This window comes from Trichechus manatus, unplaced genomic scaffold (genome assembly GCF_000243295.1).
Source record: "Trichechus manatus latirostris isolate Lorelei unplaced genomic scaffold, TriManLat1.0 scaffold00042, whole genome shotgun sequence".
NCBI classification, from domain to species: Eukaryota; Metazoa; Chordata; class Mammalia; order Sirenia; family Trichechidae; genus Trichechus; species Trichechus manatus.
In genome coordinates, this window is record NW_004443978.1 from 7653547 (window position 1) to 7667279 (window position 13733).

Consider the following 13733-nt stretch of genomic DNA (forward strand, 5'->3'; position numbering starts at 1 on the left):
GAGCACCTGGAATTTAATGTGCAATTCACTACTGGACACAGCACGAGGCCGATGATTACAGAGGGACAGAAAATGTTCAACTTGTGATTCAACGACTCCAACTTGACGTAATAACTGAATCAGGAGAAAACGTGTGGGCTGCCAGGGCCCTGTCTGCAGCCCCAAGAACAGAGATAGCACAGGCTTGCTTTCCTGAGGGACTAACTTCTGGAGCTTTAGCATTCTACCAGGTAACGGCAGACTTCTAAAGGGCCTGCTGCATCCCATTAGAATATTGTGCAGGGCAGCACTTATCCACTAAAAATAGGCCATTTGAGTGTTTGGGAAAATGTGGAGGAGGATAGCGGTGCTCGGAGGACAGTCTTTGAGAGCCGAGCACATTAAGATGTGAAAAAAGGTGATTTAATCAAGGTTTATGGGTATCTGATGGGCTCATACAAAGACACTGGGGCAAGACCTATTCAAGTCGTGAGGATTAAGGGTGCTACAGACTGTTAATTAAGGCTAAAGGGGGAGATTCGGTAGGCCAGAACTTTTCTTTTCAGGATCACTGGTAAGTGGGGGTAAAAGAAACTGAGGCAGAGATAAGAAAGCAGAGAAGACGTGGATGAGACTTGTTAACATCCTGACAGGTGCCATCTCTGCCGGCTGCCTGGGCCTCCCTGTCCTCTTCATCCAAGTTCCCATTTTCTGACTTCCTGGCCCCTCGCTGAAGTTCCTGTCTCCCAGGGTCCTGAAGGGAGGCGCAGTATCAGCAGGGCGGAAGGTGCTGCTCATTCCCGAGGGTGGCAAGGACTTAGTAGGCAAGGGGAATTGCAAAGGTTGTGATAGGTGTGTGTGGGTGCAGGCATTTGCAAGAGTGTGTTTCTGCACGTGTGTGTGAAAGCACGTGTGTGTGCCTGCACGTGTGACACCTGTGGGACACTCTTAAAGGGAAGATGGGAAGATGGAAATTTTATTAACATATCTGTTATGTGACTTTAAATGCTGGTTATATCTGAAAGGAACAAATGATAAAAATTGGCTCTATTCTTTTTCTAAAGTGGCAAATCTCTCTCTCTCTCACATACACACACACACACACACTGTCACCAGTGGTGAATCAGTTCTCTCCCCTTTCAGCGCCAACGGTTTGTACTGGCACTCCAAGGTGAAAAGAAAGAATAAAACACAGACGGAGCCCACGCCAGACTCGGCCCCAGACCCGTAGCTGCACCGCCATCCTGTGACAGCTGCTTGCCTGCGGATCTCGGTGACTGACTGCTTGGCCACCACCTCTCGCTCCCCATATGGCTCCACGCGAACCCCTCCACAGGCAGCCACAGCAACATCTGACACCCCATGGCTGTCACCGCTCCCACTGGCACAGCCAGTGCCCGCCCTGCTCTGGGCCGTGACGGAGTGAGGATAAATTATGGAAAGTGAGAGAAAGGATACAGAGGGCTTCTGTGAGCCTGGAGGGGAACTTTATCTTGAAATCATGCCTGACTTGCAAAACAACTGAGCGGCTGGTTGACAGCATCGAGCCAGAGGCCTCCAGATGCAGTGGATGGCAGGCTAAGGAAAAGCGCCCCGATTTGAACACAAGAGGTTGCTGGTGCTGCCAAGGTCAGGAAAACAATTGCTAATCATATTGCAGCCAAAGTCAGCTAAACCATTCGCCCTGCTTGGAATAAGTCTTGCCAGCCTGCCTGACAACAACAGACAGGGCAAGCAACGCTGGGCCAAGAACCAGCACCGGGACCTGGCAGTACTCGGCGGCACTCGAAAGAACGTGGCTGCGGCTCCATGAACACACTAATACGCACACGCACACAAGAAAACACACTCATGCAAACACACACATGTAAACACATCCGCAAACACACTCATGCACGCACAGGCACGCTCACACAAATGCACACATCCTTGGGAGTGAATGTCCAGGTGTGGGGCGACCCTCAGTCCTGCACTTAAAAATCATCGGTAACCCCTTTGGTGATCAGCTGCTATCTCCCCTTCCCCTTACTTCTTTATTACAGATGCGGTTCGGCATGTCCTAATATCCAGCACCATCCCATTCTGCCATCCCAAATATTCACTCCTAGTAAATCCAATTAACTTCTAAAATCATTACTGCCATCAGTTAACAGCCGTGCACTGGCCAGTGTTCCCACACTCGCCACATCTGTTTCAACACCACCTTCATCTCAGGGAAAAACAAAGCAACTAGAGAACTTCTGAATTTGGTCAAACTAAAAACTTTTTTTTTTTGCCACAAAGAGGATTCTTAGCACATCGTTCACTATCAAGTAAATTTTTCTTTAAGAACTGATTTCTTCTCCAACTCAAATATTTTCAGTAAGGCTGACAGCGATGATAAAATCCTCAGTACTAGCTAAAGAGAAAACTAATTCCTTTTCTAATATCTGTACTTTTATTTAAGATAAATATTGGAGTCAAGACTACAGAGATTTGAGGATGAAAGGTCCATAGTTAAAGAATTTGATACTTCACCAAAATATAGTTTAAAATGGAAAGAATAAAGAAGATATTTCATACATAAAAGGTTTCAGAAACTAAGTAAACTTTCTGAAATAAAAATTAAAAATCCATTCATGATAAAAATACTTAACAAACCAGTAATGGAAAGGAACTTTCTTAACCTAATAAAGGGTATCTACAGAAATATCTATGGCACTTAATGTTGAACACATTCCCTTTAAGATGAGGAGTGAGGCAAGGATGCCATCCCTCACTACCAGTTGCCATCAAGTCGATTCTGACTCATAGTGACCCTATAGGACAGAGCAGAACTGCCCTATAGGGTTTCCAAGGAGTGGCTAGTGGATTTGAACTGCTGACCTTTTGGTTAGCAGCTGATCTCTTAACCACTGTGCCACCAGGGCTCCACATCCCTCACTACTCCTATCTTTTACTGGAAATCTTAGTCAGTGTAGTAAGACAGAAAAAAGAAACGAACGTTATAAAGATTGAAACTGTCATTATTTGCAGATGATACGATTTTCTATACGGAAAATCTAAAAGAATCTACAGATAAATTATTAGAACAGGTGTAGAAATTTAGCAAACTTGCTGGGTACAAAGTCATACAAAAGTTAGTGTATTGCTATACACCAGCAGCAATCGATAAGAAAATGAAATTTACAACAGTAATAAAAATGTAAAGTACCTTGGATCATTATCAAACAAAATGGTACAAGCCACTTATGGAGAAAACTATAAATCTTTATTGAAAGACATTAAAGAAGGCCTAAATAAACTGAGATATATACTATACTCTCAGCCTTCCGTATCCAAGGGTTCCACATCAGCAGATTCAACCGTGAATTGAAAATATTCGGAAAAAAAAACGACATTTTTTCCTGTCATTATTCCCTAAACAATACAGTACAACAACATAGCATTTACATTGTATTAGATATTATAAGTAATCAAGATATGATTTAAAGTATATGGAACGATATGCATAGGTTATATGCAAATACTATGCCATTTTATATAAGGGACTTGCATCCTCAGATTTTGGTACCTCAGGGAGTCCTGGAACCAATCTCCCAAGGATACTGAGGGACGACTGTATTATTATATTGGACTCAGTGTCAAAGATATCAGTTTTCACCAAATTGGTCTAAGATTTAATGCACTTCCTATAAAATCCAATGAGGCTTTTCACAGGGCTTAACAAGTTGGTTATAAAACTTACTGGAAGAGAAAGAGTTATAAAAATGCCCAAGACATCCTTGAAAAGGATGAACAGACTAAAATTAAGAATGTCTGTTAACACCATAAAGAAAGTGAAAAGACAAGCCACAAAGTGGGAGAAGATACATTAAAAACATATGACCAAGTTTAATATTCTGAGTCTATAAATAACTAGTGTGAATTAATAAGAAAAAGACAGCCCAAAAGAAAAATGGACAAATGTCATCAACAGGCATTTCTCAGAAAACTAACACAAACGACCCATGAGTGAATGAAAAGACATGCAACGCATTACTGGTCAGGAAAAGGCAAACTCAAACATCAAGAAGATTCCTTTTCACACCCACAGAACTGGCCAAACTTTTAAAGTCTAACAGTACCACGGTTCGACAGGGCTGTGGAGTAAGAGGTGCTCTCCTTCCCAGATGAGGGAGCTTCAATAGATGCAGCTGTGTTGGGAAACCCTTTGGCACCACGGTAGGAAAGTCAAAGATGGGCATGCCCTGTGACCCAGCAGTTCCAGTGCTAGGATTCCCTAAAGAAATTCTTGCACATGAGTATGTTCCCAATGTTCACAATATTGTTTGTAATGGCCTCAAACTGGAAACAATCTAAACATCAGTCAATAGGAAAATAGATGAATGAATTGTGGCACAGTCTTATAATGGAATACTATGCAGCAGGGTAAACAAATGAACTGCAGCTGCACACATCAGCGTGGGTGTTTTCACAAACATGATGCTAAACAAAATGCTGACCATTTCTATAAGTCACAGTATCCATTCAAAAGTAGGAAAACGAATATGTTGTTTAGAAATTCATATATAGGTGGTAAAACTTTAAAATAGGGACTGGCAAATTACGGCCTGTGGACCAAATCTGGCCTGCTGACTGTTTTGGTAAATAAAGCTTTATGGGAACACAGTCACATCTATTTGTTTACCTACTGTCTATGGCGCTTTAGTGCTACAATGGCTGATTGAGCAGTTGCGACAAAGACAATATGGCCCACAAAGCTGAAAATATTCACTATACGGTCCTTTATAGAAAAAGTTTGCTGATTCCTACTTTCTGGAAAATAAAGGAGTAATTAACCCAAACTTCAGGATACTGATTACCTCCAGGGAGAGAGAGGGGGCTGTGGCTGGAGAAAGGCTTCTAAGGTCCTGAGGTAAGAATTTATTTTTTAAGGTAGGTGTTGGGTACATAGACTTCCACTATTATCCTTCAGGGTATTCACACATCTTATACACTTTTTTGTTTGTATGATATATTATATAATTTAAAATTTTTCATAAAGTGTGGCAAGAGAGAGTCACTCTGATCCTAGCAACCACTCCTATGGGCAACAATGACCCTGGAATTCCATAATTTACATCCTACATCTATATCTGGTACTGGCTCTGCCATCATCTTGTTTTGTAAATAGAGAGAAATCCCCATGACTTTTCTGGATCTAGATCATCCACCCTAACCAACCTCCCAGTGTAGGAATTCCCAAAACCATATCTTAGACAAACAGCTGTCCCCCTGCCCTCCGCCCCTGCTGAGATCACAGTCTGTCCTGTGGTTATAGAGTTCCCAGCAAGATCCGATTCTTCCATATCCTGCTCCAAAATCTACCTCTTAAATTTCTGACCATTGCTTTTAGCAGCCCCATCTCAAAACGGACTTGAATATTCATCTTATCCAGGCCGGTGTGTGGTCATGGAGGCTGCGCGCGTAGATGTATCCAGAGTGCATGCACTTCCCACACAACCCTTCACTCTGGGCCTATGCTAGTGGTCAGGTATTCTTTCTTATATTAGAATGAAATCTCTGCCACTCTAGCTTCTCCCCATGGATTCCTGTTTTGCTCCCCAGAGCCTAACAAAACGAGTCCCTCATTCAAAAGACACACATTTCCCCTTTGTGAGATGTAATATCCAGCTTACCTATAGAGATCTGTGATCAGTTCATCCTCGTACCGAGCACACAGGTTGTTGAGGACTTGCTCATGCTGGCCAAACAAGCGGACGTAGTTGGAGGCAGGGAAAGTTTCCTTAGAAAGGCAGGTGATGGTTTCTACCATCTTGTACTTGTTAATATGAATTCTGAAGTAATTCCCATTTTTTGCATTACCTGTAACTATTTCTAAGCCCTGTTTTGGGGTGCGGGAGGGAGTAGGAATCAGAAAAACAACATTAGAAACATTTCTGGACTTTAAGAACTTTATCATAGCGATTTATTTTTCAAATCTAACAGATAGGTTGTATCTTATTACTTATTACGAATAGCAATAATGGAGATTGACTAATCTCAACAGAAGATAACACTGTGTCAGAAACCACAGACTTACTTCATGATTAAACGTTCCTCAGAATATTTTAAACTGTGATTACGCTGTTCCATGCTTCTAAATTAGTTGCTAGGTTACAGCCAGACACATCCTCTATTACTCAATACCTCACACAGCTAATGCACAGCCTAGGTGTATGCTCTTCTGTCAGGTGTTCAAAGACTGTTCATTTTCTTAGTTTGTCACAGCATCTTTTCTGAGAAAAACTTCCTAGTCAAAAGTGATCAGAAATAATTTTAGTCATTTTAAAGATTACCTAAATAAGAGAAATAAGTAACATAAGTGAATTCCTGGTTGCTGGGCTTGGGGAGGCTTGGGTATTTGGTGAGGTCTGCTTCCAGGTAGAAGGCTTAAGTCTAGGGGAAATGTACCTACATGGCTTGCAGGTGACTTTTTAGGTTGTAACTTGTCAAGGGTGTAGATTCCTGGCTTTATGCCCTTAGGAACACTGGCTAGAACTGCCAAGTGAACCCAGATGACAAGGAAAGATGCTGCCGTAATCCTCATCACCATCCTTTTCCAGGGCCAGCCCCTGCTGGCCACCACCCAGCAGACATGCTCCTCTCTGGCTCAGGCAATCAAGCTGGGAACCTTTGGTGGACAAGCATGGGTGTTGTTGCTGTTGTTTGAACCCTCACTATAAACACTTAGACTCTGAACTGAGTACATGGTAATGCATTTAGATTTAAGTGTTTACTCTGAACTTGAATTGGCATTTAGAAATCCAAGGCAGGTTGGACTGCACTGATCCCCAACATTTATTTAGTCCTAGAAATCACCTGGGGATTTTTGTCTAAGCAAGGACACATAGTTTAGCTGAATTTTTAAATAATTTGAGGCAACTGGTGGGTGTTTGGGCATCACATGGCCAAAGGCCCCTGAGGAGGAATCAGCACACTGGCAAGGCCCAAGGTGAGATATACAGGACACAGTCGGGTAAATCTTGAGTCAATCGCAAGTATGTGTGAGAAACTGGGTATTTGGGAGTGGGGAGAGGATAAATCCAGTTAGGAAAGCCATCAGGGACAGCACCTCAAGAGTCCATCATTCATGGAATCAGATGGATACAGAGAGGAAATCAACCTTGAAGCAAAGTGCTTAAAAAAAAAACTCACAGTAAGGCATTATGTAACAAAACAATGGTACACCCACATAATGGAATGAAATGTATCCAGTAATAATTATTGGTAAAATATATTTCATAACTGAGAAATATATTCACAATGAATTCAATATGATAAAAGTAGTTTATAAAAATGCACAGTATTATTCCATTTTTTTTTCCTTTTGGTATCAACATTTTAACAAAATATTCATGATCATTGTGTGTGGTTGGGACAAGGAGTCGTTTTCATTGTTTGCCTTTTATTCATCTGACTGTGTAGTTTCTAATTTTTAGCAGTGAATATCTATAACTTCTAAAATGAGAACAATTTATTGTTAAACATGCTGGCTGCGCTACGGCAAGCAGCAGTCTCTTGATGAGAGAGAGAGAAATGAAATGGAAACCAGAGAAAGGAAGGGGGAGGAAAGAAGGAAAAAAGGAAGGAAGGAGGGAGGGAGGGAGGGAAGGGAGGCAGATCCTGGGAGGGTCTCACCTGGAAGGGTGGGCTTGTCGGGAGAAGAGGACAGCCAAGCCTGAGCCACTGCAGGGTGTCTGATCTTATCTGATCATTCAATCACCCTTTGCTTCTTGCCACTACTAGTTTTTTTTAAATGATGACTTAAGATCCCGCCACCCCATAAGAGATTCTGGGGTAACTAGGACCATTTGACACATGTTCCAATTCTGTGGGATGGATAGTGTCTTCCTGTACTTTAATCATATAAAGAAATCGTTAGGAAATTTGGATCTTGGATTTCAGATTTTGATAGAGTAACTGGTTCTGGGTTTTGTTTTTCTGAATACAGCTATTCTATGAGTTCCTTTATGCTTTTGACAAAGGTTGGAAAATGGCTCTGGAATTCATGCCAAGTGGAAGCCACAGGATTAACCAGATTTGGTGTTCACGACATCAAGTTCCCAGTCCTCATGACGAACGTGCAATTTTATATTTAATGGCATCCAAGGCAGAATTTGTTGTGACAAATTTCTTTATTCCACGGCATGTAAGCCAACAAAGCATGTGGACTGGAATCTGTAAATTAGTTTATTATGTAGGCTATCTGGGGTCCCCTTTCTTCCTTTTGTCAGGTTACTTCTCAAAGAGATCATGAATCACTGAAGTGTCTTCTTACTTAAACATTCATCTGTGCTACATTTATAGTAAAACAGTAATTTAGTTTTTCTAGCAGAATTTTATTCGATGGTCTCTATTCTTGATCAACTGGCTATATTTAGGTGATAAAGCGATGGACTGCTAACCAAAAGGTGGGCAGTTAAAAACCACCAGCAGCTCCGTGGGAGAAAGACGTGGCAGTCTGCTTCCGCAGAGATTTACAGCCTCGGAAACCCTATGGGGTCGCTATGAGTCAAAAATCAACTCGACAGCAGTGGGTTTGGTTTTTGTTTTTGGCCTGAGTATTTTGGCAACAATTTTACATAATCAAATTAATTCCAACCCCAAAGATTGCCATGGAACAATTTTTCCTTGAAAAATAAAATGTAAAAAATCTGTTTAGATCTTATGTATAATTAAAAAGGAGGCCCACCTGCAAAATGCTTAATTAAAAGTCAGGGTCCTGTTCAAATACTGTCATAGCACCAGCCAAAGAATCTATTCAAGTTGCATTCTTATTAAAACTCTCATTATCCAAAGCATCCCTTTTGGCTCCACCTCTGACTTTGTTCACAGAGAGAGCCAGTGAGTGGTTCCTAAACAAATGACACTGCAAGTATGAGATCATACAGTGACCTTGAAGCATCTGGTTCTGCCTGAAATCAAACTCAATATTTTCTAGCTCTTCTCCATATTAAGCTCAGGTTATTTATCTGTGATGATGAAAGCACTCAGCCTCTCAGCACATCATCTGAGCTTTATCTTGTTTGACTTTACAGGCCGCCGAGGTGAAGCACTTAATGCCCCACCTCATTAGTGGCAGACTGTTTTTTCCAAAGATGGTGACAATATCCCCCATCCACGTACTCTTTTATAATATGACCTTGACAGCTCCCATTGACCTTGATACTCTTCCCATTGAGATAGGGGCTCTATGTCCCCTCCTCTTGAATTTCAGCAAACTGTAACTGCTCCAACAAATAGAAGGTGGAGGCATTGACACGGTGTGACTTCTAGGCTGGGTCATAAAAGAAAAGGCCAGTGAGAACACTTGGGCTCAGAGCCCAGAGTTGTTGTGTAAGAAGTCTGGCTACTCTGAGGCCACCATGCTGTGAGGAAGCCCAGGCCACACGGAGAGCCGAGGTATGGATGTTCTGGTCACCACTCCCTGTCTTTGAGTCATCCCAGCCCAGGTGCTGTATATAGGAGTAAACAAGTCTTCAATCCAGACCACTGAGTCACGCCTAGCCTTCTCGTCTTCCCAGCTGAGGTTCTTGACATCATGGAGCACAGACAAGCTGTACTGCAAGGGTGCCCTGTCTGAATTTCTTGAGCAGAATCAAGTGGTTATTTATGCCACTAAGTTTTATTACGCATCAATAGGTACCGAAACATCATTCACTATGATCCTGTGGTTTTCTTTGTTAAAACCATGTGTACAGGGTGCCTGAAAGGATCTGGAAAAGACCTAAGGTGTCTTTTCCTTGGAAGAAGCAGGTTTCGTTATTTATCTGGAACTATGATTAACCACAACACCACCCACCATTGACTGGCCACCTGTTTTGCGTCCGGCTGTGCTACTTTACGTATCATCCCTAATAATCCCAGAAGCACAGAAAAGTTAAATAACTTGTTCAAGGTTACATGGGGACTAAATGGAAGAGCTGGGATTCAGATTTTCAGAGGGAGAAGGATGAGGAGTCAATAGCCTGTGCCACTTTGAATCTGCTCCCTTTGAAGTAATCTCCTTGGAACCTCATCCAACAACTTCTGTTTATATATCATTGGTCAGGGCATGCTACATGGCCAATGCTATCTTCAAGGAGACCTAGGAAATGTTTTTATTTTAAGTAGGTCACATCGTTGACCTTCAAAAATATCCAGGGGTCACTGACTAAAAAGCAAACATGACCCATCAGAAAGGAAAACCCTAGTTGATAACAAAGACCAGTTTGGGATTGTCTCTCGAGGAGTCTTACTTGAAGAACTCTCCAACTGCCTTTAATCCAGGTGAAGTCCCACCCCCATATTTCTGCTTTTCCAGGATGGCCCTTTTGGTGAAATTCAGAGAGAGCAAGAAAATAGTAGGGTCTGGATGGCCATTTCAGACCCTAAACTGTTTACCTGCTGCACTGATACAAAGGTGGCTATTTTAGTTATCTGTTGATGTATCACAAATTACCTCAAAATTTAGTGGCTTAAAACAACAAACTTTTATAATCTAACAGACTCTGGGGGTCAGGAATTGGGATAGGCTTAGATGCAGAGATCTGGCTCAAGGTCTCTCATAAATTTGCAGTCATGACGTTTGCTGGGGTTGTAACCATCTGAAGGGTTGACGGGGCTAGAGGATCCACTTTCAAGGTGGCTCACACACATGACTGGCAAATTGATAATGGCTGTTTCCAGGAAGTCTCAATTCCTTACCACATAGGTTTCTCCAAAGAGCTGCTTGAGTGACCTCAGACCTTGGCAGCAAGTGATCCAAGAGGAAGAAAGTTGGGAGCTGCAATATCTTTCATGACCTAGTCTTGGAGGCCACACTGTTGTTCTGCAATATCCTGTTGGCTACACAGGTCAGCACTATTCACTGGGGGAGGGACAACACAAAGATATGAATCCCGGGGGAGAGAATCATTACAGGCCATCTTGGAGGCTGGCTACCAAAATGGCTTCCTGATGCATGAACCCAACACATTACACTGAAGACTCTGAATAAAGAACTTCACCCTCCTGTAAACAAAGTGCTACATTTTAAAGTAAAATTAAATTTAAGAATAATACTTACAAAATCAGGCTTAGCCATTTGTACCTCCAAGGGAGTTGGAATAGCAGGTTTGGCAATGTGCAGATAATGGTAAGACCCAGGAAGAATGCCTCCTAGAGGAAACAACACATTTTCCACATTTTAAAGTACTTGTCAATGAAGTGGGTAACACACCATATATTTTTACCATAATACAAAGAGAGATGGTTATGGTGGCGTGTGTGCCTCAAACTTTCCCACTAAAATACTGCTGCTAGAAAGGAACTCCTTGCGATGGTTAGATTTTCTTTAAAAAAAAAATCGATATGAATGTTCTACTCTACCCCGTAATATAGCCACTGATGCTCTAGGAAGATGTGCCAAGCTGATCCAATGCATCCTGTAATTTTCCCCTAACTCCTGGCACCCAAACCTATACCTGCCAAAGCTAGATCAAGACCTTTAGAAGTCTTAAATGTTGCAATGGTTTGCCTATTCCCCATCACTCCACCAATATGTAACCAAAATATTTAAAAAATGAGCTTTATAAGAAAAATCAACAAAGTTCTTCATTCTTGCTTTTGGAAAGCATTATCAATTTCTTGATATTTTTTAGCTTGTCTCTGAAGTATGAGCCTCATCTAGCTCTGATCTCTGATACCTTCCTTTCTCTTCTTTCCCCATGGCATCACCTTTTTGAGGTTTCATCCAGTGTAAGAAGCAGGGGAAGACCTCTGTGTGGCCAATTAGTTGGGCAGAGAAAGTGAAGGGCTGAAGGTCCGTCTTTTGCTCTGTACCTGATGTTCCATTTACTCTGTTAAGACCCAGGGATACCCTGGAGGTCTATGGATGGCTTTGGTGGTTGGTTCATGAATCTTCTGAAGTGGACATACAATTTGGTAAATATGTGCATTTTTCCAGTATAGAAAGCCCACAATATTCAAAGACACCAGTTTTAAAGGTATCTCTCACACCCCTGAAAAGTGAAGAAACTGTGTTATTCACAAAATGATCTCTTTAGGGGTCAACCAGGCTTAGGGGATAAAAATGGACTGTTTTATATCTGCAAATGGCTCAGCTTATCCACCCAGATAGCAGACTAAGGCCTGGGCTTGCTTGAAATGATCTCCTTACCTATGAACTTACAGTGTAAATGGAAGTTTTGGGTAAGATATCAGGACATATTGTCACTCCTCCCCTAGTCTCAATTTCCTTATCTATAAAATGGGGACCATTTTTATGACATGGGCCATAATAAGTGCTTAAAGTGCAAAGGACCATAATAATAACGCCAGATCCGTAATAAATGCTTAAAAATAAGAGATACCCCTCCTCTGTCTTCAGCTAAGAGCCTGAAGAGCCACCTTACCAACTTTAAAGAGAAACTGGAAAGGCTGGTCTAAACACTGACCCAGATCCAGCTGAAGGCTTCATCTAGGGAAGAGGGTGGCCTAGTCACATACCTTGGATCTTGGCTCCCTTGTACATGGGAATGAGCCGATCAAGATCAGCTGGTGGCTCAGTCACAGGTTCGAGGGTTGGATCAAAGAGACTGAGCATAGCTGCTGCAAGCTGAAAGCCAATTTCTTTGGAATTGAAGTTGCTGTGAGTCCACTCGTTGGAATAATATCTATTGGAGAACTTGGTGAGGGATCCAGCAGCTCTTATGGCTACGTCATTGGTGTGGAAGTTGGTATCAATCACAAGTCGGCCATCATAGACAAGACATGCATCATTGAATGCTTTAAAAGTTTCATAATCCACGTTTTTTTCACAGAAGCTGAAGAACATCTAAAAAAATGAGTAATTATATTATACTCAGTTATCACCTTTCATTTTACTTTCCCAAGAGTGTGAATAGTCTCCAGGGTATTTTTTTTATTTGGGGCACAAAAAAAATCCACTAAAAGTTTGTCATAAGGTTGGATATGTACACATGTGTGTATATGTCAGAGAGAGATTGATTTTGATTGTTTTTGGTGTAAAGAGAAACTTAAGATCACCTGATATCACTATTTGTTATCACTCAATCTAGACATCCTGCAGAGAGAAGGACGGCAAGTGATGGAACACTTACCACAAGAGTAAATATTTTTTCCTTGTGGAGTCCCTGGGTGGTGCAAACTGTTAGTGTGCTTGGCTGCTAAGTGAAAGGTTGGAGGTTCAAGTCTACCTTGAGGAACTCTCCAACGAAAAGTAAGACCTCATGATCTACTTCCAAAAAATCAGCCATGGAAAACTCTATGGAGCACAGTTCTACTCTGAACACATGGGGTCGCTGTGAGTCAGAGTCGACTAGATGGCAAATGGACCGGACCTCCTCCCAGCATACTCTTTCTGTGTCTGAAACTTAGATCTCTCTGTGTTAATTCTTGGGGTTACCTCATCCAGTTTTGAGGTTCAGATTGCCCCATTCCTGCTGAATGTCACAGAGAGGATGAGAGCACCATCAGCCTCAGGTATCTCCCAGGCCTGAGCTTCTGACTTGTTGCCTCATGCCCTGGTACGATAAGATAAGCATTCATTCAATAAATATTTATGGAGTACTGGCCATATGCCAGGCACTGTGCTACAGAGGGGCCACAAACTCCTCTGCATACAACTTAGAAGTTGTCTGTATGCACTCCTCTATTATCTGTCCAAATTTCAGTACATTCTCCTGCTCTTGCTCTTCTGGACATCTTCTTCCACAGTGATGTTGAAAGTTATTAGAACAGTTCAAGTT

General features: G+C 42.0%; 1 protein-coding gene across 1 annotated transcript in view; it reads right to left on the bottom strand.

The window, feature by feature from the left end:
* The window catches only part of CFAP61 (cilia and flagella associated protein 61), a 324874-nt gene that overhangs the window by 85800 nt on the left and 225341 nt on the right, over nucleotides 1–13733 (bottom strand). Inside the window, exons 22-24 of the mRNA XM_004376425.1 lie at nucleotides 12472–12799; nucleotides 11051–11142; nucleotides 5640–5845 (exon numbers count right to left, since the gene is read on the bottom strand). Coding sequence (XP_004376482.1) covers nucleotides 5640–5845; nucleotides 11051–11142; nucleotides 12472–12799 — 626 coding nt within the window. The remainder of the gene's footprint in view (nucleotides 1–5639; nucleotides 5846–11050; nucleotides 11143–12471; nucleotides 12800–13733) is intronic.